General features: G+C 34.5%; 3 protein-coding genes across 3 annotated transcripts; all 3 read left to right on the forward strand.

Annotated features, from left to right (window-relative positions):
- The first annotated feature begins 2,838 nt into the window (after nucleotides 1–2,838).
- LOC115952789 lies at nucleotides 2,839–3,969 on the forward strand. Its single transcript, XM_031070064.1, has 2 exons — nucleotides 2,839–3,063; nucleotides 3,268–3,969. Exons 1-2 carry the CDS (start codon nucleotides 2,839–2,841, stop codon nucleotides 3,967–3,969), a joined length of 927 nt encoding a protein of 308 aa, XP_030925924.1.
- A 3-nt stretch (nucleotides 3,970–3,972) lies between these two features.
- On the forward strand, nucleotides 3,973–4,883 carry LOC115952798. Its single transcript, XM_031070076.1, has 2 exons — nucleotides 3,973–4,233; nucleotides 4,314–4,883. The coding sequence occupies exons 1-2, from the start codon at nucleotides 3,973–3,975 to the stop codon at nucleotides 4,626–4,628; spliced, it is 576 nt and encodes a 191-aa protein (XP_030925936.1). The 3' UTR covers nucleotides 4,629–4,883.
- An 8,443-nt stretch (nucleotides 4,884–13,326) lies between these two features.
- On the forward strand, nucleotides 13,327–19,628 carry LOC115987731 (methyl-CpG-binding domain-containing protein 7-like). Its single transcript, XM_031111326.1, has 7 exons — nucleotides 13,327–13,656; nucleotides 15,473–15,601; nucleotides 16,784–16,897; nucleotides 17,966–18,082; nucleotides 18,176–18,310; nucleotides 18,398–18,621; nucleotides 19,343–19,628. Exons 1-6 carry the CDS (start codon nucleotides 13,468–13,470, stop codon nucleotides 18,605–18,607), a joined length of 894 nt encoding a protein of 297 aa, XP_030967186.1. The 5' UTR covers nucleotides 13,327–13,467; the 3' UTR covers nucleotides 18,608–18,621; nucleotides 19,343–19,628.
- Nucleotides 19,629–22,261: the final 2,633 nt, after the last annotated feature.

Here is a 22,261-nt window from a genome sequence, read left to right on the forward strand (position 1 = left end):
CAGTCACTCTCATCCGGCTTGCTCACCAAAAATCACTCAGTGTCACTCCCAAAAATCACTCAAAAATCACTCACTCACTCCCCCCTCACCTTACTCTAACATAGGAAATAGGTGAAAAGTCACTCCCATCCAGATCAAAACACTCACTTTTCCAAAAACCACTCAGTCACTCTCATCCGGCTTGGTCACCAAAAATCACTCAGTATCACTCCCAAGAATCACTCAAAATCACTCACTCACTCACTCCCATCGTTCATGCAAACCGAACCGAGGAAGACAGCTTCTCCGTTCAGCTGTGGCAGGAAGACTCACTCATGGGTATCGCGCTTCGCTTCACTTGATTGGGATTTGAAAGCTTGAGGTCGTGCATGCAAACCGATTTGAGGAAGATCAAGATTATTGCTTCTGTTCTGTTCAGCCGTTGCAGGTAGATTAGGATTTTGCGTTTTAATCTTTGAAATCTAGGGTTCTAAATTGGGTCTTAAAATGCCGGTGGTGGGTTTTAAAATGCCGGTGAGTGTTAAAATTCCTGTGGGTTTTAAAATTGGGTATTCTTTCTTCCAAATTCGATTCTTGCTTAACCATGGAACTGGTTAAGCAAAAACCCTTTTTTTTTTACAAAGTCGGAGAAATTTCCAGTTGAAACCCAATTTTGTTTTTACAGTTGCTCCTCATTTTTTTATGTTGTAGGCTTTGATGATTGTTCTGTTTAGTATTACCCACCTCTCCCTCACCCGATCATGCTCATGATTGTTCTGTTGTAGGCTTTCTCTCTGCCGTGATTTGTATTGTTTAATTGTTTTTGTGGAATGTTACCAAATTGAAATCAGTTTGATCATTGGTTATTGCTTCTACTAAAATCATCTCTCTGCCGTGATTTGTACTGTTTAATTGTTTTTGTGGAATGTTACCAAATTGAAATCAGTTTGATCATTGGTTACTGCTTCTGTCAATTTGAAATCAGTTTGATTTACTACTTCTGTCACCAAATTGATCATTGGTTCTGATTTTCAGATTAATTAGAATGTTACTGGTTGAGTCTGTTTTGGACAGCATGATATAGTTAGTGTCTAATGGACCAGTGAACTGATTATGAATTTGACCAGTGAACTAATGGACTAGTGAACTAAAAACCCTCTACTCCCTTTAAAAGTTGAATAATGCTCATGATTTTATTGAAATAATTATTCAGTCAATTATGATATAAGCTGGATGGTCATATATGCATTTTTAAAATAAGTCCAACCGCATTCTGAGTTCTCTTGTTTGCTTAATTCTGTTTTGAAATAAGTTTGTGATAATAATGGACCTTGTTTGCTCAAGACTGGTTCTAGGTCTTGGACCAGTGAACTAATGGTGCTGCTCTTATTACTACTCTTATCCATATAGGTATTGAGTCTTTATTAACAATAGAACTAGATGCCTCATTTTTATATGTATGCTTTAAGGCTTTGATCATCTTCATTTATAAGTTTTATCATCTTCATTTATTCTGTTGTGTTTTATATGCAGATGGCTGACTTGGCATTCAATTCTGAGATTCATCATAGTGGGCAGTTTGTGTGGAACCCAAATTTGGTATATTTAGGAGGTAGTACTTTTTTTGTTGATAATGTTGATCTAGATAGACTTAGTTATTTTGAAATACAAGATATTTGTTGTGATGTGGGGGCACTTAGTACAAGTAGATATCATTATCTTATTCCTGGAGGTAATTTGGGTTAAGGCTTATAAATGGAGATGATGATGTTGTTTATATGTGTGAGATTCATGCTGCATGGCCTACAGATAAGGTAACACTATATGTTGAGGGTGGTGAGGAGCTACTTGCAGTTGAACAACCATTTGGTAATGAGGAAGTAGCAAATGATGATGATGTGCATGAGGTGGGTGAGAGTGATGATGATGTGCATGAGGTGCATAAGGGAGGTAATATGGATGCTGAAGGAGGTGGTAGACAAGATATTGATTGGTTAGAGGAAGGGTTTAAGGGGCCAGATTTTGATGATGATGTATTTGGAAATGTAGATGATGGGTCATCTATACATGTAGCCCCACATAGGCCCTCTGAAGGAGATGATGGGCCAACTACCCATGAGGATGTACATGTGTATGCAGCCCCACATAGGACTACTGCAGCTAACAATGACCCACCTCTTGAAGAGGGTGAATGGATTGACCCACCTCTTGAAGATGACATGGAAAGTCTAGTAGGGTTTGATGATGATCAGCTTGCACCAGTTGCAAAAGAACTTGAGTTTAATGTCCAAACTGACATGAGAAAACCAGAGTTAAGGAAAGGAATGAAGTTTCCAAACTCTAAAATATTTAGGGAGGCATTGAGGGAATATGCGATAAAAAAGCCAGTAGATATCAAGTTCAAGCTGAATGAGAAGAAGAAGATATCAGTTTATTGCATCAATGAATGTGGATGGAGGTGTTATGCATCTCAACTACCTGGAGAGTTGACATTCCAAATAAAAACATTCAATCCAGAGTACACTTGCCCTAGATCCTTCAAACACAGCCAAGTGACTTCAAGTTATGTTGTAAAGAAGTTTATGCAGAAGTTTGACAAAAACCCCAATTGGAAAGTGGCTGGTGTTCAACATCATGTAAAGTAAGCACTTGAAATTGACATAAGTTACAGTCAAGTGTATAAGGCAAAAAGGAAAGCTCAATTGAAATTGACATAAGTTACAGTTAAGTGTATAGGGCAAAAAGCAAAGCTACTGACTTGATTACTGGGGATGAACAGCTGCAATATGGGAAACTTAAGGATTATGCAGAGATGATAAGATGAATGATAAAGAAAGTAGGGTTATTTTGCAAACTGAAATGGAAGATGAAAATGCACAGCCCAAATTTAAGAGAATGTATATTAGGTATAATGCACAAAAACTTGGGTTTTTGGGAGGTTGTAGACCAATCATTAGTTTAGATGGGTGCCACTTGAAAGGGAGATTTGGGGGGCAAATACTTTCTGCCATAGCTAGAAATGCAAATGATAATATTTTCCCAGTTGCATTTGCTGTTGTTGAGCAAGAAAACAAAGATTCATGGGTATGGTTTCTGTAGCAGTTTTTAGATGACATTGGGGATCCAGAGCAACTTAATCTGGTCTTCATCAGTGATAGACAAAAGGTATGACCTACAATTGTACTAACATATTTAACCCACATATTTAAAGTTCAATAATACATGCTTCAGTTCATTTCAACATGTTTAACTAACATATTTACTTGATCTGTTTTGTATATGAATTAGGGCCTTATACCTGCAATTGAGATGTTGTTCCTAACTTGTGAGCATAGGTATTGTGTGAAGCATATCTATAATAATTTCAAAGTGGATCGTAAGGGCTTAGAGTTGAAGGATGCACTGTGGAGATGTGCTGGAGCCACAACAATCAGGGAGTTTGAGAGAAGAATGCAGGAAATGAAGGATTTGGATGTCAAGGCATGGGAGTATCTTGCTAACATCAACCCTGCACAATGGTCTAAGTCTTACTTTAGTAGTAGAGTTTTGTGTGATTGTTTAGCTAATAACTTGAGTGAGTCTTTTAATGCCATGATCTTAGAAGTTAGGGATAATCCAATTTTAGCAATGTTGGAGTGGATTAGAGTTAGGCTCATGACCAAACAATACAAAAAGATGAGAGGTATAGCAAAATACACTGGAAAAGTTTGTCCTAATATTCAAGACAAATTAGAGAAGTTAAAACATGAATCTATACCTTTCAGTGCTACTCCAGCAGGCAGCTTCATGTATGAGGTTGACAATGGTCGTGAGAGACATGTGGTTGACTTGGCTAAGAAAGCATGCAGCTATAGGATTTGGGATTTGACAGGACTTCCCTGCAAACATGGGATCTCTGCTATTGTTAAGAACCTGAAGAAAGTGGAGGATTATGTGTATCCTTGTTACTTAAAAGAGACATTTACTGAAACTTACAAAGAGATAATATAGCCAATGCCTGGCCAGTCTGAGTGGGTTAAGACTAACCAACCTGCTCCTGTTGCTCCTTATGTGTATAAGCCACCTGGCAGACCACCAAAGCAAAGAAAAAGAGATCTTAAAGAGCCAAGGAACCCTTATAGAGTTTCTAGGATGAACAAGACAATCAAGTGTGGAAAGTGCAAGAAAGAAGGACATAATGCAAGGGGGTGCAAGGCAGGCATCACTGGTGAAACTCCATGGCAGAGAAGAGATAGACTTGCTAAATCAGCAGCTGTAAGTATTTTCATGCTTTGAACTATATTCATTTCCTCAAGTATTTCGTGTGTATGTAACTTGTACTACCCTCTTTGTAGGCACAAGGCAGTAAATCTACAAAAACAAAGCAGACTGCAACACCTCAAACTGCATCTCAGCCACCAAGTACTAGATCTCAGCCTGCATACAAAGCTTTTGGTCAAACTGTATCTCAACCTGCACCAAACAATAGATCTGAGGCTGCAACTCAACCTCCAACTAGATCTAGGGCCAACTGGTTCTCTTCATCCTCACAACCAAGCTTCCATACCCCTAGAGAGACATGGGATTCTTTACCATCTCAGGCACCTCTGTCTTGTTCTATTTTGTTTATTTTTTTCCTCTTACTTGCTATTGTTGGATCATCTTGCTAACTGTTGGATTTTGGTTATGCAACCAAGTGCATCTGTGAGCACTAGTCAAGGAAATGGTGGTGGTGCTGCTAGGGGGTTTAAAGGCAGAAAGTTTCAACCAGTTGGTGGAAAGGGCAAGAATGCAGCTGGCAAGGGCACCTAAAGCAGTAAATGACAACTTGGAAGATGTTAAAGTTTCAACCACTTTTTTGTTATAGTTCACTCGTTTAATGTATATGTCAAGTGTCAAAAACAATATTGGCAATTTTGGTTGAAAATGTGTATGTTTGAGCACTAGTGGACTAGTAGTTGGGTTTTAATTGGAAGATGTGTAAAGTCACAGGATGTACCAAAAACAATGTTGGCAATTTTGTATGCATGTGACATAAAGTATTTTGTTAATGTCTTCACTTTTATTTTGTAAAGTCACAAGATGTTAATGTCTTCACTTTTATTTTGTGAAGTCACAGGATGTGCTCAATGACTCTTCACTTTTATTAATGTTAATGTGCATTGAAACAAGATAAAGTATTTTGTTGTGTTGTGCTTGTCTTGTGCTTTTGGTGGACTGTGTTTTTCTTGTCTTGTTCTTTTGGTGGATTTACACAGGTGTATGTATTCACACAACAAATCATATATATGTGTAAAACATGTTCCATTTATAGGCAGGTGTGCAACAAATCATGTGTATGTGTAAAACATGTTCCATTTATAGGCAGGTGTGCAACAAATCATGTGTATGTGTAAAACATGTTTCATTTATAGGCAGGTGTACATTGACTCAGATGTATATATTGAACCAACATGTTCAATTCAAGTTATTATGTTATTAACATTTCCACATAACACTTTGTGCCAATATATATCAATCACAAGATGAAGTAAAAAAAAAAAAAATTATACTAAAGAATATTTGCACAAAAACAACACTTTCCATTTCAATTACCCAATAACATTTCAACATCCCACCAAGCATCATGGCAGATTAAGGTTCCTCACTCTTACATTATTGTTCATTGAGGCAAAACACAACAACACCATTACAAAAATGAAAAATAACCATGACAAAACTAGTGCCATCTTGTACAATCTCTCACTCTCTCTAACTCTCTTAAGTTTCTCTCTAATTTCTACATAAAGCTCATGAGTTTCCCTTTCCCTTCGGTTACATCTTTCTTCCATTTCCTTAGTTGTCATTTCTCTCTGATTTGCAAGCTGCAATTCATTCTCAAGCATACTTATCCTTTCACGGTCACTCTTACAAGTTTCGTTATCCATCCACTAAAAGAAGCCACATTTGGGACCAACCTGAGCATTACAATTATAACAATTAATTTCACAGTTCACAATTAATCACAACTAATAATTCAATTCAATTCAATTCAAATACAACAATGTAATTGTTACTTACATTAAATTGACTACAACCAACGAATCTTCTTCCATAGTTACCAGCTTTTCGACTTGTTCTTAGGGCACAATTCTCAAGGGTACATAAATGACCATCTCCGGCACGGTAGAAACCACTAGTTGTAGAGCCATTGCCAGTTGATGAAGACATAGCAAAAATTTGTTACAAGCTTATAGACCAACAAATCTGTTACAAGTAGCAAGAATCAACTCATCTAAATTTAGTAACAACTACTCATGCTACAACCACATTGTTAAAAAAGTTGATGGGCCATAGACCTTTATTTTAAAGTAATAAGAAAATGCAAATATATTCATAATTGTTTGAATGCTTTTTATCTCTACTATTTTATTTATCAAATTCATAATTAACTGAATAATTATTTCAATAAAATCATGAGCATTATTCAACTTTTAAAGGGAATGAAGGGTTTTTAGTTCATGGGTCCATTAGTTCACTGGTCAAATTCATAATTAGTTCACTGGTCCATTAGACACTAACTATAACATGCTGTCCAAAATAGACTCAACCAGTAACATTCTAATTAATTTGAAAATCAGAACCAATGATCAATTTGGTGACAGAAGCAGTAAATCAAATTGATTTCAAATTGACAGAAGCAGTAACCAATGATCAAACTGATTTCAATTTGGTAACATTCCACAAAAACAATTAAACAATACAAATCACGACAGAGAGATGATTTTAACAGAAGCAGTAACCAATGATCAAACTGATTTCAATTTGGTAACATTCCACAAGAACAATTAAACAATACAAATCATGGCAAAGAGAAAGCTTACAACAGAACAATCATGAGCATGATCGGGTGAGGGAGAGGTGGGTAATACTAAACAGAACAATCATCAAAGCCTACAATATAAAAAAAATGAGGAGCAACTGTAAAAAAAAAGTTGGGTTTCAACTGGAAATTTCTCCGACTCTGTAAAAAAAAAAAGGGTTTTTGCTTAACCAGTTCCATGGTTAAGCAAGAACCGAATTTGGAAGAAAGAATACCCAATTTTAAAACCCACAGGAATTTTAACACTCATCGGCATTTTAAAACTCATCGGCATTTTAAAACCCACCACCGGCATTTTAAAATCCACCGGCATTTTAAGACCCAATTTAGAACCCTAGATTTCAAAGATTAAAACGCAAAATCCTAATCTACCTGCAACGGCTGAACAGAACAGAGGCAATAATCTTGATCTTCCTCAAATCGGTTTGCATTCACGACCTCAAGCTTTCAAATCCCAGTCAAGTGAAGCGAAGCGCGATACCCATGAGTGAGTCTTCTTGCCACAGCTGAACGGAGAAGCTGTCTTCCTCAGTTCGGTTTGCATGAACGATGGGAGTGAGTGAGTGAGTGATTTTGAGTGATTTTTGGGAGTGACACTGAGTGATTTTTGTTGAGCAAGCCGGATGAGAGTGACTGGGTGATTTTTGGAAAAGTGAGTGTTTTGATCTGGATGGGAGTGACTTTCACCTATTTCCTATGTTAGAGTAACGGTGAGGGAGAGGTGGGCACACAGCACATAAACGGTGATAATCACAGGTGGGCAAAGTGTCAAAATTTGAACCACAGGTAGGCACTTAGAATTAGGGGTAAACTACAGGTGGGCAATGTGTAATTATCCCTTTTTTTTATTTATAGTTTATACTATTAAGCTCGACCCCACTAAAAGTTGTACTGCTACTATAGTTTATACTAATGATGCATCTTTAATCTTTATTTTATGACATCAAGCTTGAGCCAACTGAAAGATAGGAATATAAGAAATATAAAATCTCCATTATACTAATGACAGACCAACAACACCACCTAAAGATATGACTTGATAGTAGGAGTTTTTATCGCAATATCCAAAGATGATAGTACAAATGCAATTATCCATTACCGTCACGTAGTATGAGATTGATGAATCCACATACCGGAGACCTCCTTTTTTATTTAGTTAAAAAAAATAAAAAATAATGACCGACCAACAACAGTAAGGTTAGGTACCAACTTTCACCGATCAATAATCATGGTGGTTAAAGGACTATAATATTTCCTCATGAGTCAGTCGTGTGCTGCTTGTGCTTGACACGCATGGCGGCTTAAAACGAACAGATTTTACACTCTAGAGAGTAGTGTTTGTTGTCTGCTGAAACAGGCTTAAGTTGACATTATTTGAGTCAATTCTTCCCCACGATCTCTGTACGTACCTTAGTCTCAAAACATTTTGTTTCACATTACAAAGTCCTGTGTAAACCCTTGCGCACACGGTGATTTTTTTTTCTTTTGAGAAATCTTGTGCACACGGTGATGTTAACTGTTGGTGCAAACACAATAATAATGGAAATAATACACAAAGAGAAACTGAATAGTACTTCTGAATATTATTAATATAAAGAAAGGAAATACACAACACTATTTGGATTGAGGCGCGACACTCGCTCTCTTTAAGGAGATTCAAGCCCTTGGTTGGCTAACTCTTGTAACCGGTGCAGACCTTCTCTGACTTGTCTCCCCCAGGATACAACAGCCCAACAAGTGTTGTATGGCTAGAACAACCTCTGCACAAAGTGTTCAAGCCCAAAGCTCCACCAGAAAGAACACCCTTCCTTGCCAATAATCTCTCTATTTTTTTAGTGTGTATTGTGAATTGCAGTAACTTGGATTGGGTCTGAATGAGTCTATTTATAGGCTCAATGGGCCTTACGAAATTACTACCCAATTTATTCTAATTAATTAGGTCCAATTATTCTGATGTAATGGGTGTTACAAGATTAATTGTTGGATATTAATCTGATGGGCTGGAGTTACACAATTAATGGTGAGATGAGGAGTTTCTGAAGAATGAATAGGCCCAAACGGATAGTCCATTAAGTGGGTTAATGGCTCTTCATTGTCCATAATAAAAATGGAGTATTAATTCGGGCCATTTACTCACCAACGAATATGGTAATTATTTTGAATGGGCTGTCAAGTAGGAGGATCCAAGGGGCTGATTCATTTCCATTTTTGATACCTCCACTCTTCACCTCCCCCTTGCGCACGTATCTAGCCCAATATCTGAGACAATTCATGTTAGCCCATTAATCACCACAATTAAAAAGAATAAAAAAGTCTCTCTCCTTTTTAGTGTGGGATTAAACATTTTTCACAACTCTTTATCTTCCATATTCACTCCACATCTTTACATTTATTTTATAATATTTACTCATTTTAATTATTTAATATTAAAATGTTCCAACATTAACAAAAATTGAATCCCATGAAGTCAAACGAGTACCAAGTTTTATATATAGTTTCTCTTTCTCATATATGTCACATATGATCCAACCGTACATTGCAACCGTCAGCTGTGATGCTCAGCTTTATTAAGGCGTGCCCCTTTGTGCAAGGTAGTGGACATGGTCTAAGTTTCTTACTAAGCACTTCGTTGAACGCAGACATATAGAGATATATTAGTCAATTTAATCACACATCTTTCCACGTACTTGCTTGGTTCTAGAATTTATATTTCTGTGGTAATATGCAGAAGTTATGAGAATTCAGACAGGATTGAAATCCCGCTATTGCATTGTGCAATTGTCTCTCAAGGATTCGGATTAGAATTTAGAAGTTAAAACGTTGACTTTTGATTTATATATATATATATATATATATATTTTTTTTTTTAAGAAAAAATTTTAACTTATGACGTCCAATCTTGATGATAGTTTTTTGTCATCAGACCAAGATATCAATTGGTTTTTGGTGTAGGTGAGAATTGAACCCCATAACTCTTATTCAATCATCAGAAAATTTACCAGTTGAACTATCTGGAACCCACAATTTCATGAGATCTAAATTTGAAAATCTTGATGGCCCAAAAATTGAGAGTAAAGTTTTAAAATTCTGATTATTCTAATTTCTATGTTGGAACTAAATATTATATATATATATATATATATATATATTCTATACTATTAATAATAACATGATTCCTGGTTTGGTTTTCAACTTTTTGCATATTAAAATACCATCACACAAATTCTTAAACTCTCTAAAATACCTCTATCATTTATTTAAATAATTTTAAATTAAAAAACACAAACTAGTTAAAAGAGTAATTTAGTTTTCCTAAGTTTTAGGGTTTTTTATTTATTTATTTATTTATCTTCTCTATTTAGCCTAAAACTTAGGACACTATCTCTATCTCATTTTTAAATATTATTTCACGTTTTCTTATCTCTTCCTTAAAAAAAAAAAAAAATACACACAATTATTTATATATCACTTTTAAACATTATAACACTGAACCCAAAAAACAAATAAATAAAAAAGAAAATTATTGCACTCGCAAAGTGCCATTGATGAGTCTAGTGTGTGTGTTCAAAATACTTTCCTCAACCACCGTACATCCTTGGTGCAAGAGTCACTCTACAAGTATAAGTGCTTATGAGGTGTGGGGGGCAAGGGTCAGGTTCAAGTCTCTAGGAGGGAGTTTTACACACATATACACTTAGATTAAGATAAAGTAGAATTTCTATCTTGTATATAAAATAAAATAAAAATTTTCCCAAATTTTTTTTTTTTTGGAGAATGTACTTTCCCCAAATTAAATGAATATAATATGTTTATATATTATCCCCTTAAAACCAAATATTAAGGAATTCAATATTATTATTAAAAATAAAAATTATCAATTAGCTCATATACCCGATATTAATTGGTACAACATTGTGGATTGAGATTTGGCGTAGGTCTATTACACCATGCAGTAACACTTTCATGGTTGAGACTGAAATTTAAGAAGTTAATTTTTAATCTTAACATTTGGATGAAAAAAAAAAAAAATTAACCTATTAACTTTTTTAACTTGTTAACTTTTCTCTCACATCAAAATGGTAATTCCCATATGTTTTGCCTAGTATTTTCTATATATATATATATATATATATATATATTTTTTTTTTTTTTTTTGATACAAGATAGAATTTTTACTATAGCCTAATCTAAGTGTATATGTGTGTGAAACTTTCTCTTGAAGGCTTGAACCCCGGCCCTTACCCCCCACACCTCACAAGCACTTATACTTGTGGAGTGCAAGGTTTTCAGAACCGGACCGGATCGGGAGGTCGGACCATGAAAACCAGTTTTTTAAGCATAAATAATCGGATTTTTTGTTAATTTTGTGAACCCCTAAAACCGGGGTTGGACCGCACAAACCGGTGAGAATCGTACGGTCCAACCCCTTAGTAATTTATTAAAAAAAAAAAAAAAAACAACAACAACAACAACAACTTAACACAATTTTATTCTTCTTAATTAAATTATCCATCTCTTACAAGGAATAAAAAAAATTATAATTAAAATCCTTCAAAAATATTTAGTTTTACTTCAAAAATTAATCACAAATTTTAATATTTTCATGGTTATTATTTTATTTTATTAACTTTCTTATTTAATTATTAAATATATGCTTGAAAATCATTAAATTTCCCTCACATATATAGATATATTGTCAATTTTGCTAGTTTTATAAATTTAATTTCTATATTTAGGCTTTAATTAATTATTAAATTAATTATGACGTCATCACGGTTCGACCTCGGTTCGACCTCAAAAACCTTGAACCTCTCCTTTTTATGGTTCAATGAATGGTCCGGATCTGAAAACCTTGGTGGAGTGACAATCGCACCAAGGGTGTGACTTGTATATAAATCGATATTGAACGATACCACTCCATATTTTAACAACGCAAAACATGGAATTTTCTTATATTGATTTTGGTAACAATTTGAAAAATATCAGTGGAACCGAGTACAAAACAATATTTAAAAGATTGATCTTACCCAGATTAACAAAAACACTCCTAGTTCTAGGTAGATGTTCTTGTACCCAAGCTCTCTGTTCCTACTATGAACCAGTTGCACTAGCCGATATTCTTCAATAGCTTTCCATAAGTTGAGATGCCAACCAAATCCAATCTATTGGAAACTTCAAGGCCACTTGAAGGTTTGGGATAGCTTATGTGATTTCCAAGTCCAATTCAAGACACACAAAAGAATAAATAGTGTTTGATTTGGGTCTCCCCTCAATGGTTTGACAATTTGGAGAGGGTGAAAGTATGGAAGCTACAAGGGATTCAACCCAATGGGAATTGGGTAGTCTTAGCCTTCTCTCTCATTTTTTTAGGGTTTAATTTCGTAGATATTAGTGTCACAAAAGAGACTTGATTGGATAAAGGAGTAGCAGAGAAAAACTGAAATTTGTTCTCTCCAATGAAAAACTCACTCAAGCCAATTTCAGGCAAGTTTCAGGAAAAATTTTCTATGTAATTGGTTTTCAAAGTATGTTGAACTCACCTGAAATTTTTGCTTGACATAAGAATTTTTATTTCAATGAAGAACCAGTATCAAAACTAAGTATCTACTAATCCCTAAGAAACAGAGCACCAATGCAAGAAACAATAAAATTACATCTTAATTGCTAATTAGGTACATCATGGATTCATGATATGATGATACACCCACCTCATCTTCTAGTTTGAGAGCAAAGCAAGGAGAACCCCTATTTACACGAGTCGTGAAGATTTTGTTTTTTAGTGAACAGTAATACTTATTAGAACACACACAAAAATAGTAATAATAGTGTTTTAAATTGGGTTTATAATACATTACATAATCAGAGTACAACTACAAAAGGGTCTAACCTTTGTAATTGTAGACTGTAGTTATAAACAGCGAACACTAGACACACACAACCAATGTGGGATAAACATCCCTATATTTTTTTTTTTTAGTAAACAGTAATACTTATTAGAACATACAAAAATATTAATAATAGTATTTTAAACCGGGTTTATAATACATTATATAAGCAAAGTACAACTACAAAATGACCTAACTTTTATAGTTGTAGACTAGAGTTATAATTGTTAATAAAAGATTAATTATTAAAATATAGATACCATTTCTAATGTTTGAATTCATATAATGTATTATCAAGACTTTTTAAAAATTTGATCTCTAACCACAAACGACACTCACATCATGACTATTTACCCAAAATACTCAACCAAACGGGCACTAAACCAAACTTCAGAAGTAATTTTTGTATTTTACTCTAAAAAAATCAAATATATTTCTTAAACTTTTAAAAAAAAAAATTTTAATCACCATTCCTTTATTTGAAAAATACGTGAAATGGTTTCGTTTTATCAGAGGGTATAAATAAAGGCTTTTATATCATAATTTATTAAATTTAATCTTTTTTATTAAGGAGGACAGTGGTGAAAACGACACCGTTTGAATACCCGAAATCACAGTTTTTCGTGGAGACTCGAATTATCAGTGACACACTTTACTCACACACACACTGACACTCTCGTAGTCTCGTGTTATTACCTTTTAGAAGAGACGGAAACGGTGACAGCCACGCCAGGGCAGCTAAAGTGACAGCATTCCCCCAAAATGAGGGGCAAATCGTCACCGTCGACGCCGACTCCACTGCAAATGCTGAGCCCACCCGAATCAGAATCAGATACTACCAAAAGGGAATTGCAGATTGCCTCCACGTCACCCTTCAGACTTCCCGATGATTGGTTCGTTGAGTTTAAGACCCGTCGCAATAACACCGCCTCCCCTGGCCGTGTCGACAAGGTACTCTCTCTCTCTCTCTTTCCCAATCACATTTATTTAGCTTTGTGCTTGTTGGAATTGCTTGCCATTGTTAATGATGTATGCATGGTATGATTACATGCATATTGATTGAGTGTATTTGGGATATTTTAGGGTTTAGGGTTTTAGCTAATGTTAATTTCTTGGTTCATATTGTTAGATCCTTTTGCTGATTTTAATTGAACAATGAATGGAAATTTTGTTATTGAATAGAAGCAATGCTGGTCAAAGCGTGCGCATACGTAGGGACTCAATTAGAGCGCAAAGTGCAAGCGCGCGTCTGATTGAAGTAAAAGTGCACATTTTTCAAATATAAAATTTAATAACTTAACATACAGTAAAAGTTTATATCAAAACTCAAAATTTGTATTTTTTTTTACCTGTTAGGTAAGTGCAATTGTATGATGTTTTCAAGTCGAATTTTACTTAACATATTTCAATTCTTAAAATATTTATAGTTAATTGAAAACACTTAACAATGTATAATAATCTACTTATAGAAAGTTTAAACATAAATATTTTATATAATTCTCTTGTGCTTAAAAATGATAGTTATATCAAATGATGTATATGGTTCAATCAAGATACATCTAAAAATCGTAGACCAAAAGGCACAAGAGTAGTAAATTAGTCTTGTTTGTGTCCTTTGACATGTAATTAAAAAATTGTTTATGAAATACACCACCTGAAGAATAGTGGTTGTATGGTAAATTATGGTCCATGTCATTTCTTTCAAGATGAAGCAATTAATTTTAATGATTTGTATCTTTTTTAGCAATAAAATAAGCAAGTGCACCCAGGCGTGCTTTGTACTTCTTCAAAAAGCGCCAAAAAGCGTGCTTCATAAAATGAGCTTTTCTTGGGCCAAGCGAAGCGCTCAAACCTTGCGGCTTTGAGCTTTGAGCTTTAAGCAAGCCTAAGTGCGCTTTTAGCAACGTTGAATAGAAGTTTACCATAGATAAGACTTAAGAGCCCAATTGCTCGTAGATCTTTTTATTTTTAAAATTTTAATGAAAGCACAAGAGATATAAATACTGGTTGAAGTTGTTGTTGTGTGTGTTATTTGTATAAAATCTAACAGTACTCATCGTTAGCTCAACTGGTACTTCCTTCTCTCATAATTATGGGATGGAAGTGAAGTCGTAGGTTCAAGACCCTTTGGGTGCGTGGTAATTGTAACTTTTTTATTTTTTATTTTATTTTTTATGATAAGTAATTGTAATTTATTAAAATTGGAAAAGCATATACAGGAAGAGATTTGAAAAATAGAAAGAAACAAAAGAAAGAAAGGAAAGCTAAAAGATTAGCGATACAAGTGCAAAGTGTCTAAAAACTCCATCAGAGAAAACGTTGAGATGGTGGAAGAGTGTGTCGCCCATTTGAAGAGAGTTAGTAAGTGTAACTTACCAATAATAAAAATCTAACATACTCCTGATATTCTAGTTGTTATTTTCTTTCAAAACAACTTTTAAGACCCATATTGTTTGAACAAGGCATCAGCTGTGATGACAGTTCTTCTGCCATATATCATATGGTGTTATTTTCTAGCTGCCTGCAATGATATAGAAACTGCAGATATCATGACAACCTAAATCTGCATGCGTTTTTTTTTTTTTTCCTCTCTCTCTCTCTCTAAAATGAGATTTTTGCAACTCTGGTCATTGTTATTATCCCCCTCCCCTGGCCCATCCCATCCCTTGGGATAGGAATGTGTCTCTTAATTTTGAAAGTTGAATATTAGGGCTGTTTCTTTGGAAGTTCTTTAACTAAAATTGATAACGCGTCTGATATTGCGCAGTATTATCATGAGCCTGGGACTGGACGGATGTTTCGTTCTCTGATAGCTGTTAAGAGATATCTAACAGAAGAGAATCAATATACACCTACACCTACACCTGAGACAGTGAAAGCAGGAAATGAAAATACTGTGAGTTCTAAAAGTTACTTTACTTAGCAGATATGGATAAACAAGGATTCTATTAATAAAGGACCTTAAATTTGGTTGATTTTTTGCTTTGAGGATATTGTGGGTTTTTATTTTTTGAACTTTTGGTTGAAACTTGCTCACTCCAGATAAAAAAATATCACTATTGTAAATGCAGGAAATGTACATGCTCATCTTTCTATCCAGGAAAAACAAAACTATATTTGATCATTAGTTTAGCATATAAAGTACATGATGATGGGGCTTTACTTCTTTTGTTTCTGGTAACATGCTCTTAAGTATATTACAAGCCAAGGGAATTGTTGGTGAAAAAAGATTGTTTTTTGATAATTATATGACTTACACACCCATACAAGATTGAAAATTTGAATTCATGCTTCACCCCTTTCTTAGGGAGGGAGAGGAGATGCCTCCTACTTTTTCTTAAATCTGTAACCCGCTCTTGTGCTATACTAATTACTAAATTTTACTCGAGCTATTTAGTGTAGTGGTGTAGGCAGGGAATTTGTTTGAAAGGGCAGGATGGCTTGAGGGGTCTATCGTGATCATAAACCATAATAAACTTGTGACTCACCATAGAATGAGTTTCATTCAATACATCTAATATGTTGATATGTAACTTGATTTGATGTTTCTAAGCACTGGACCCATTTTTCCAAAATATAGTCCGAAGCAACTAACTTTCCCTTTTATCTTGTTTCTTTCTTCTTTTGCCATGGAAGGTAACACAAATTAATTATTTGGCCCATTTAAATGGTCTCTTGTGATGTGATGCCCTTGCTTTGAAAGATGGTCCCTAGATTAGGCCTTAGGGTTTGACCCATTTTAATATGATTATAAAGTAAGTCCGTTCATGTTATGCATTTGAATTTCTACTGTTAAGCTTAATGGCTAGAACTGGGGAGCATAATTGAAGGGCATGAACTCTAAAACAGATTAAAATTATTCGAACATTAACCAACTGGGTCCCTTTCAATCCCTAGGCACCCATAGCAGTTAGGTGTGAGAGACCAGCAAGTTCAAACATTCTTTAAGTCAGATAGATTATTATTATTATTTTTTTTTGGGGGGGGGGGGGGGGGAACGATTGGTAAAAAAAGAAAGGCTTAAAGTGCCCAAATTATGAAGGTAAATTCCTCAATAATAATGCTGAAGCTGTTGCAGATGCAAATCGTGGTCCGCACCATCAAGAGCACCTCACACTTTAAGCTGCCTGATGATTGGGTCATTGAAGAAAAGCCCCGTAGCAATGCCAACTATGCCGGTATCATTGACAAGGTACTTTTATGTATGTATTAATGTACACTTATTTATCTATAAGGTAAATGATATGCTTTATGTCTTAGCAAAATGCTTTATATATATGTTGTAATTTTGTTACTACAGAATTCTGGATATGGGTTAATTTTTGGTCACTTCACTTTTCACTGATCTTATATGACCATTTGAGGGGAATTTAGTTTGGCATTGAAAAAATTTTTGTTTGCTTAAAGTGTCTAGTGATGAAAAAAATTTGCTGGGAATATCTCAAATTATGCAAATGAATGTGAACAATTTGGATCTAGATTTGTGTCTGAATTGACTTCCATTGGACCCCAGGGAAAAAATTTGAGGTCAAAAACTGCTGTTTTGCTTACCATTGTTTTCTGTTTTCTTAAAAAAAAAATGAATGGAAGACAAGGTTTAAATACCTCTTTATTTATCCTGGGTTGTAATCTCTAGTGTCAAGTACAATGACATTGGGCTAAAGATAAGAAAGTGATGCCATTTCCGAAATTTTAAAGGCTTCCCTCAACAAAGGAATTGTCATCCCTATATAATAAAAGAGCAAGACTTAGGTATAATACTTAGGTGCTGTTCCTTAAGTTCACCTTTTAAGATTTTGCTATGTGGGTTTTTTCTCATGGGATGGAAATATATTTTTTAATTAAGTAGCCACATGACTCAATCTTAAGCGGGGAACGTAAGGAACAGCAACTAAGGTATTGTATCTAAGTTTTGTCCATAATAAAATATTCTTGCTAAAGATGAGTTTCTAATAAATCCTGTTCTGGGCCTTTCAATAGTTGAGGGTGGATACCATAGTTGCCTTCTTATGCTAACATGCATTGTTTATCCAATTATTTCGTATTGAACATTTATTACATGCATTCCTCCAAAATCTATGGCATATTGTACTTTTGGATGATCCATTGTCCTGAAAGGAAACTATATAAGTTTGGTTCCAGCATACCTTCCTCTTCTTGCTTGCACTCACAGGCTTCACAGCTACTTTGTCCATAATACCTTTCATTAATAGGTATACTTCTTCAATCATGAAATGGAAAATGTTATCTTTTTATGCAGTATTATATTGAGCCAGGGACTGGGCAGCGGTTTCGTTCTTTAGTAGCAGTTGAGAGGTACCTAACACAAGCAAATGAAAATACAGCAACACCCAAGGCATTGAAACCAGGCAATCAGGTTAGTGTGGGTTTAGTTATTGTTACTGCTTAAACAAGAATTTATTTTCACTTCTGCAATTCATAACTGTGTCTATCTGTGCTTCTTTTCCAGACTTCACACTATAGTGGTTTACGGAAAAAAAATATTTCCAGTGATATATATTCTCTGGATGTTCTTAGCAAGGACCTAGAAGATGAAGAAGATACAGTTATGTTCAAGGCGTTGAAACTGAGCAATAGTTCAACAGTGAGTTTAAAGATTAATTATGGTAAAACAAAATTCTGTTGCCGTTGTATTATTTTATTCTGTAAAAAAAATTTGTGCCTTTTGCAGCCTTCAAAAAAAACTGCTTCTCGGAAGAAAAATAATTCTAGCAAGGGGGTTAGTACTTCTGCCAGCCCACCTGAAAAGATAAATTGGGTTCTGTCTGGTCCCGGGGGGCTTATATGGAGTGCTTTCATGGATGAGTCTATTGTTCCTGAATCTGAAAAGCAAAAATGGTCTGAGACATTCATCACAACCCTTCAAGACAGGAACTTTTAATGCACAGTTTTGAGGTATTACTGTTTTAACAGAGCTGAGTTCTCATAATGGTATAATATATCTTTTGCTATCTTTGCCTATTGTGGCATACTCCTTTACACATTCATGCGTATTGCTAATTCTTGGAAATTCGTGAAAGTTCAATAATTTGTTAACAAAATTCTTGGGGATACAATTTTTATAAACATCCTCATCCATATGAAAAGTGAGAAATCTAACTCTCAAAAGGTTAGATTTTTGCATGTCTTGTCTTCATGACAATTACTAATATGACACTTAAACTGTACTTTTCATTCAAAGAGAAACACAAAGTTAAATCTTTCTTCTTCTTCTTCTTCTTTTTTTGGGGGTGGGGGGGTTGTTGTAGAATGATTATTTTTCAACCAAAAACATGTTTATCAATGTTCAAGGGCATTTTTTTTCATAATGATGAGGCTAGTATATTACACTTACGTGGCTTAATTTTTTAAATTTGTAGCCGCTAAATGATTAAACATAAATACAATATTGTCTTGTCTTATATTTAATCTTGGTTTTCCTCCCAGGGAGGGGTCCAAAGGGCCCTGCCTTTATGAGATTTGACGTCATCAGGAAAAAAAAAGTCTTATACACAGTATAAATTTTAATTATAAGCATATCTAAATAACAATCATTTTGAACTCAGATTTTAAGAAACTCATTTTTCATGGGATGACAATATCTCTTATTCCTTCAGTTATTTATTTTGTTTTGCAGTAATGACCAGCAGAGGAGGAATACAAAAATAATGCATGATGCAGGAAAGTTGGTTATCAAGTATTTGATCAGCTAGGTCCAGATTAATCTTAAGCTTAAATATCAGTGTTAATATGTGTAGATAAAATTTCTAACTATGCCAACCGTTGTATAAATTGGCTGTTTCCTTTGCTGAAGGTAGTGATAATGTTTCTGTCCATCTCAAAGATAATCATATGCTTGGTGTGACTTCAAACAAATTCTGAGTAAAGAAATGTTAAGCATGCCTGTCCATGGATCCATAGTAGGATTGGATGTACTATCAAAAGTAATAGCAGAGCTTCTTGTGATGAGCTTCCACTAATTCTTTTGATTCTTATTCAGTTTAACAAAAATCCTGATGGACTCGCCCAACCATTAGATAAAGCAATATATGTTTAAGCATGTGGAAAAAAAAAAAAAAAAAAAAAAATCAATTTAATGAGAGCATGCAACCCTTATCAACTTTAACCGGATTATGTATTAATTTATTCTTGATGAATTTTGAGCTGATTTCCACCAGTTGTATTGCCCAGTAACCAACTTGTTAATAAGCTCTGGTTCAAATGCTACTCCCTCGTACTACAAGAGTGGGTTGATGCAGATCAATTTTTTGAGAATTTAATGGTCTCCTGGTCTACACAATGGGCTGACTTCCCTTGGGTTCAGGCCCTTTATAGCCCAAAACTCAATGCTTTAAATCAATGGCATAACGGGTAGGGTGGCATTATAGGAAAATTATCTTATGAGACAGTGCTATGATACATCTCTGTCTCATAGCATGTGGGATTCAAACGTGGAAGGTCTCATAAAACCGTCTCATAAGATACTCTCTCGGCATTAAATTTGGTCCAACACTTGGTGAAAGTTAGTTAATTTAGCCCATAAAATTCCTTCTTGTTGATAAGAGTGAAATGCGATCAAATTTTCTCTAATATCAAAAAACGTGGATTTTAATTTTTAAGGGAAGTGGCCTACTAAGCATTGTGTAGCGCATATGTGCAATTAATCTCTGATTAAAAATAAAAACAGAAATAACAATATATATATATATATATATATATATATATATAAAAGACTAATGGAATTAAATTTCTGTAGGGTAAATTTTAACTAGGTCGAGCGACCACAATAAAGTAAGTGATCATGGCTTCATTCCTACCTGGTTGGAAAAAGAAAAGAAATTAAATTCTATATTTCATATAACCATTGCATAATATACTTTCTAGAGTGTGAGTATATGCTGAAATTTTTTTTTGTCAAAATAAAAAAGTAGAGGATGGATTTTGATCATGAATCTCATGCAATTGGTACATGCATGTTAGAGTTATTTTACATCTAGTTGTAATGTAGGTAGTAGGACACCACCTTCACGAAGAAAACTTTCAAGATTTTGAAGGGAGTGTTCCTCTAATTTGATCCATGATCGTGATTGTGTAAACCCTGAATTGGAAAAGTTTTGTTAAAAAAAGGAATGTGCATGGGAATCTTATTCTATTTTGATTTTATATATGCACTCTGTAAGTGGAATAAATGATCTATTCCCCTCATTAATTGAAGAGAAATTACTAGAGATGATAATTTAAACCTGCCCCCATGAGTACCCTCCTAGCATAGCAAATAGGATGAGAATAGGAGTTAACTCCCAGCCCCCTACCCACTTTATTTATATTTAAACAACTAAAAATATATATAATTTTATAGGTTTTTAATAAAGCATATATATGTGCTTTTAGTCTTCAAGCTTTAAATTTATGATGTTTGGTATTGTATTATTGAATTTATATTTTGATGTAGATTTAAATTGTTTATATTGTCATATTGTTATGTTTGAATTGCTTTTTGTATTTTTTAATACTTGAATTATTGTGTTGTTATACTTTGAGTTTGAGAATGTTTTGTAATGCTAGAACTTGTTTTTTTATGTTTTATGAGTTTGGATGTAACGTATGATATATTTTAAATAAAGTTTTAACAAATCATACAAAAAAATTGAGTGTGGCGGAGCGGGTACCCAGGCAGGTGAGGAAAAAACAACCGAAGCAAGTGTGGGCCAAAGTAGGGAATAGGAAGATTGTAAAAAATTTTACAATTGGCCTCTCGGGTAATGCACTCATTTTGTGCTTTGATGCTATAATATAGCATATATAAGTCTTAGAAGACGAGATACTGATGCTCTTATCCTCTTTAAAAACTAATGGTAAGAGCCGGTAAACATGATAATTATATCGGCAGAGCCCATGCTCCGTGTGTATATATATATATATATATATATATGTACACACATGTTCATTTTCTCTTTTTCTACGAGAGTACCGCAAATGACATAAAACTGAACTAAATTTCTTAAATTTGAATATTACTTCTTTTTTCTTTTTTAGGGGAGGATATTACTTCCTTGGGTTCTTTTGCTCCAAAAAAAAAAAGAAAAAAGAAAAAAGAAGCCTTTATTGAACCCAATGTTCACAATTTTTAACTATGATTTTTCCTTAATGCCATAGCACAGAATATGCCTATAGACACACACACACACACATCTGATGTTCTTTTCTAAGTTGATATTTCTTTTTGTAAATCTGAGTTAGCTCAACGGTTCTTCCCTTCCCCTTCAAGCAACAATATGTATTGTCAATGAATTATCAGCCCTTTAATCATTCGTGCTTTGAGCATTGATGCTGCAACATCCAATCTGCAACTTCCAATTGAAGCTTGGTCACTACCATCAGGGCAGCGGTGAAAGTAGCTTCTGTTAAAGAAAATGGGGACAAGATTGGGCACAAGAACCATAGCCTCCCAAGTAAAATTGCTCCGGCATGGTTAATGAATTCTAATACTTCCAGGATCAAGAGCATCAACAAAAGATAAAGAAATTGAAGAAGCTTAATTGAGCCTCATTTCTGT

Source organism: Quercus lobata, chromosome 1 (assembly GCF_001633185.2).
Source record: "Quercus lobata isolate SW786 chromosome 1, ValleyOak3.0 Primary Assembly, whole genome shotgun sequence".
NCBI classification, from domain to species: Eukaryota; Viridiplantae; Streptophyta; class Magnoliopsida; order Fagales; family Fagaceae; genus Quercus; species Quercus lobata.

Coding starts and splice junctions, on each gene's coding strand:
- LOC115952798 (XM_031070076.1), top strand. CDS start 3,973: ATGCCTGGCCAGTCTGAGTGGGTTAAGACTAACCAACCTGCTCCTGTT. Junction 4,234..4,313: donor GACTTGCTAAATCAGCAGCT/GTAAGTATTTTC, acceptor CCCTCTTTGTAG/GCACAAGGCAGTAAATCTAC.
- LOC115987731 (XM_031111326.1), top strand. CDS start 13,468: ATGAGGGGCAAATCGTCACCGTCGACGCCGACTCCACTGCAAATGCTG. Junction 16,898..17,965: donor ATGCCGGTATCATTGACAAG/GTACTTTTATGT, acceptor CTTTTTATGCAG/TATTATATTGAGCCAGGGAC. Junction 18,083..18,175: donor CATTGAAACCAGGCAATCAG/GTTAGTGTGGGT, acceptor CTTCTTTTCCAG/ACTTCACACTATAGTGGTTT.
- LOC115952789 (XM_031070064.1), top strand. CDS start 2,839: ATGGAAGATGAAAATGCACAGCCCAAATTTAAGAGAATGTATATTAGG. Junction 3,064..3,267: donor AAGAAAACAAAGATTCATGG/GTATGGTTTCTG, acceptor TATATGAATTAG/GGCCTTATACCTGCAATTGA.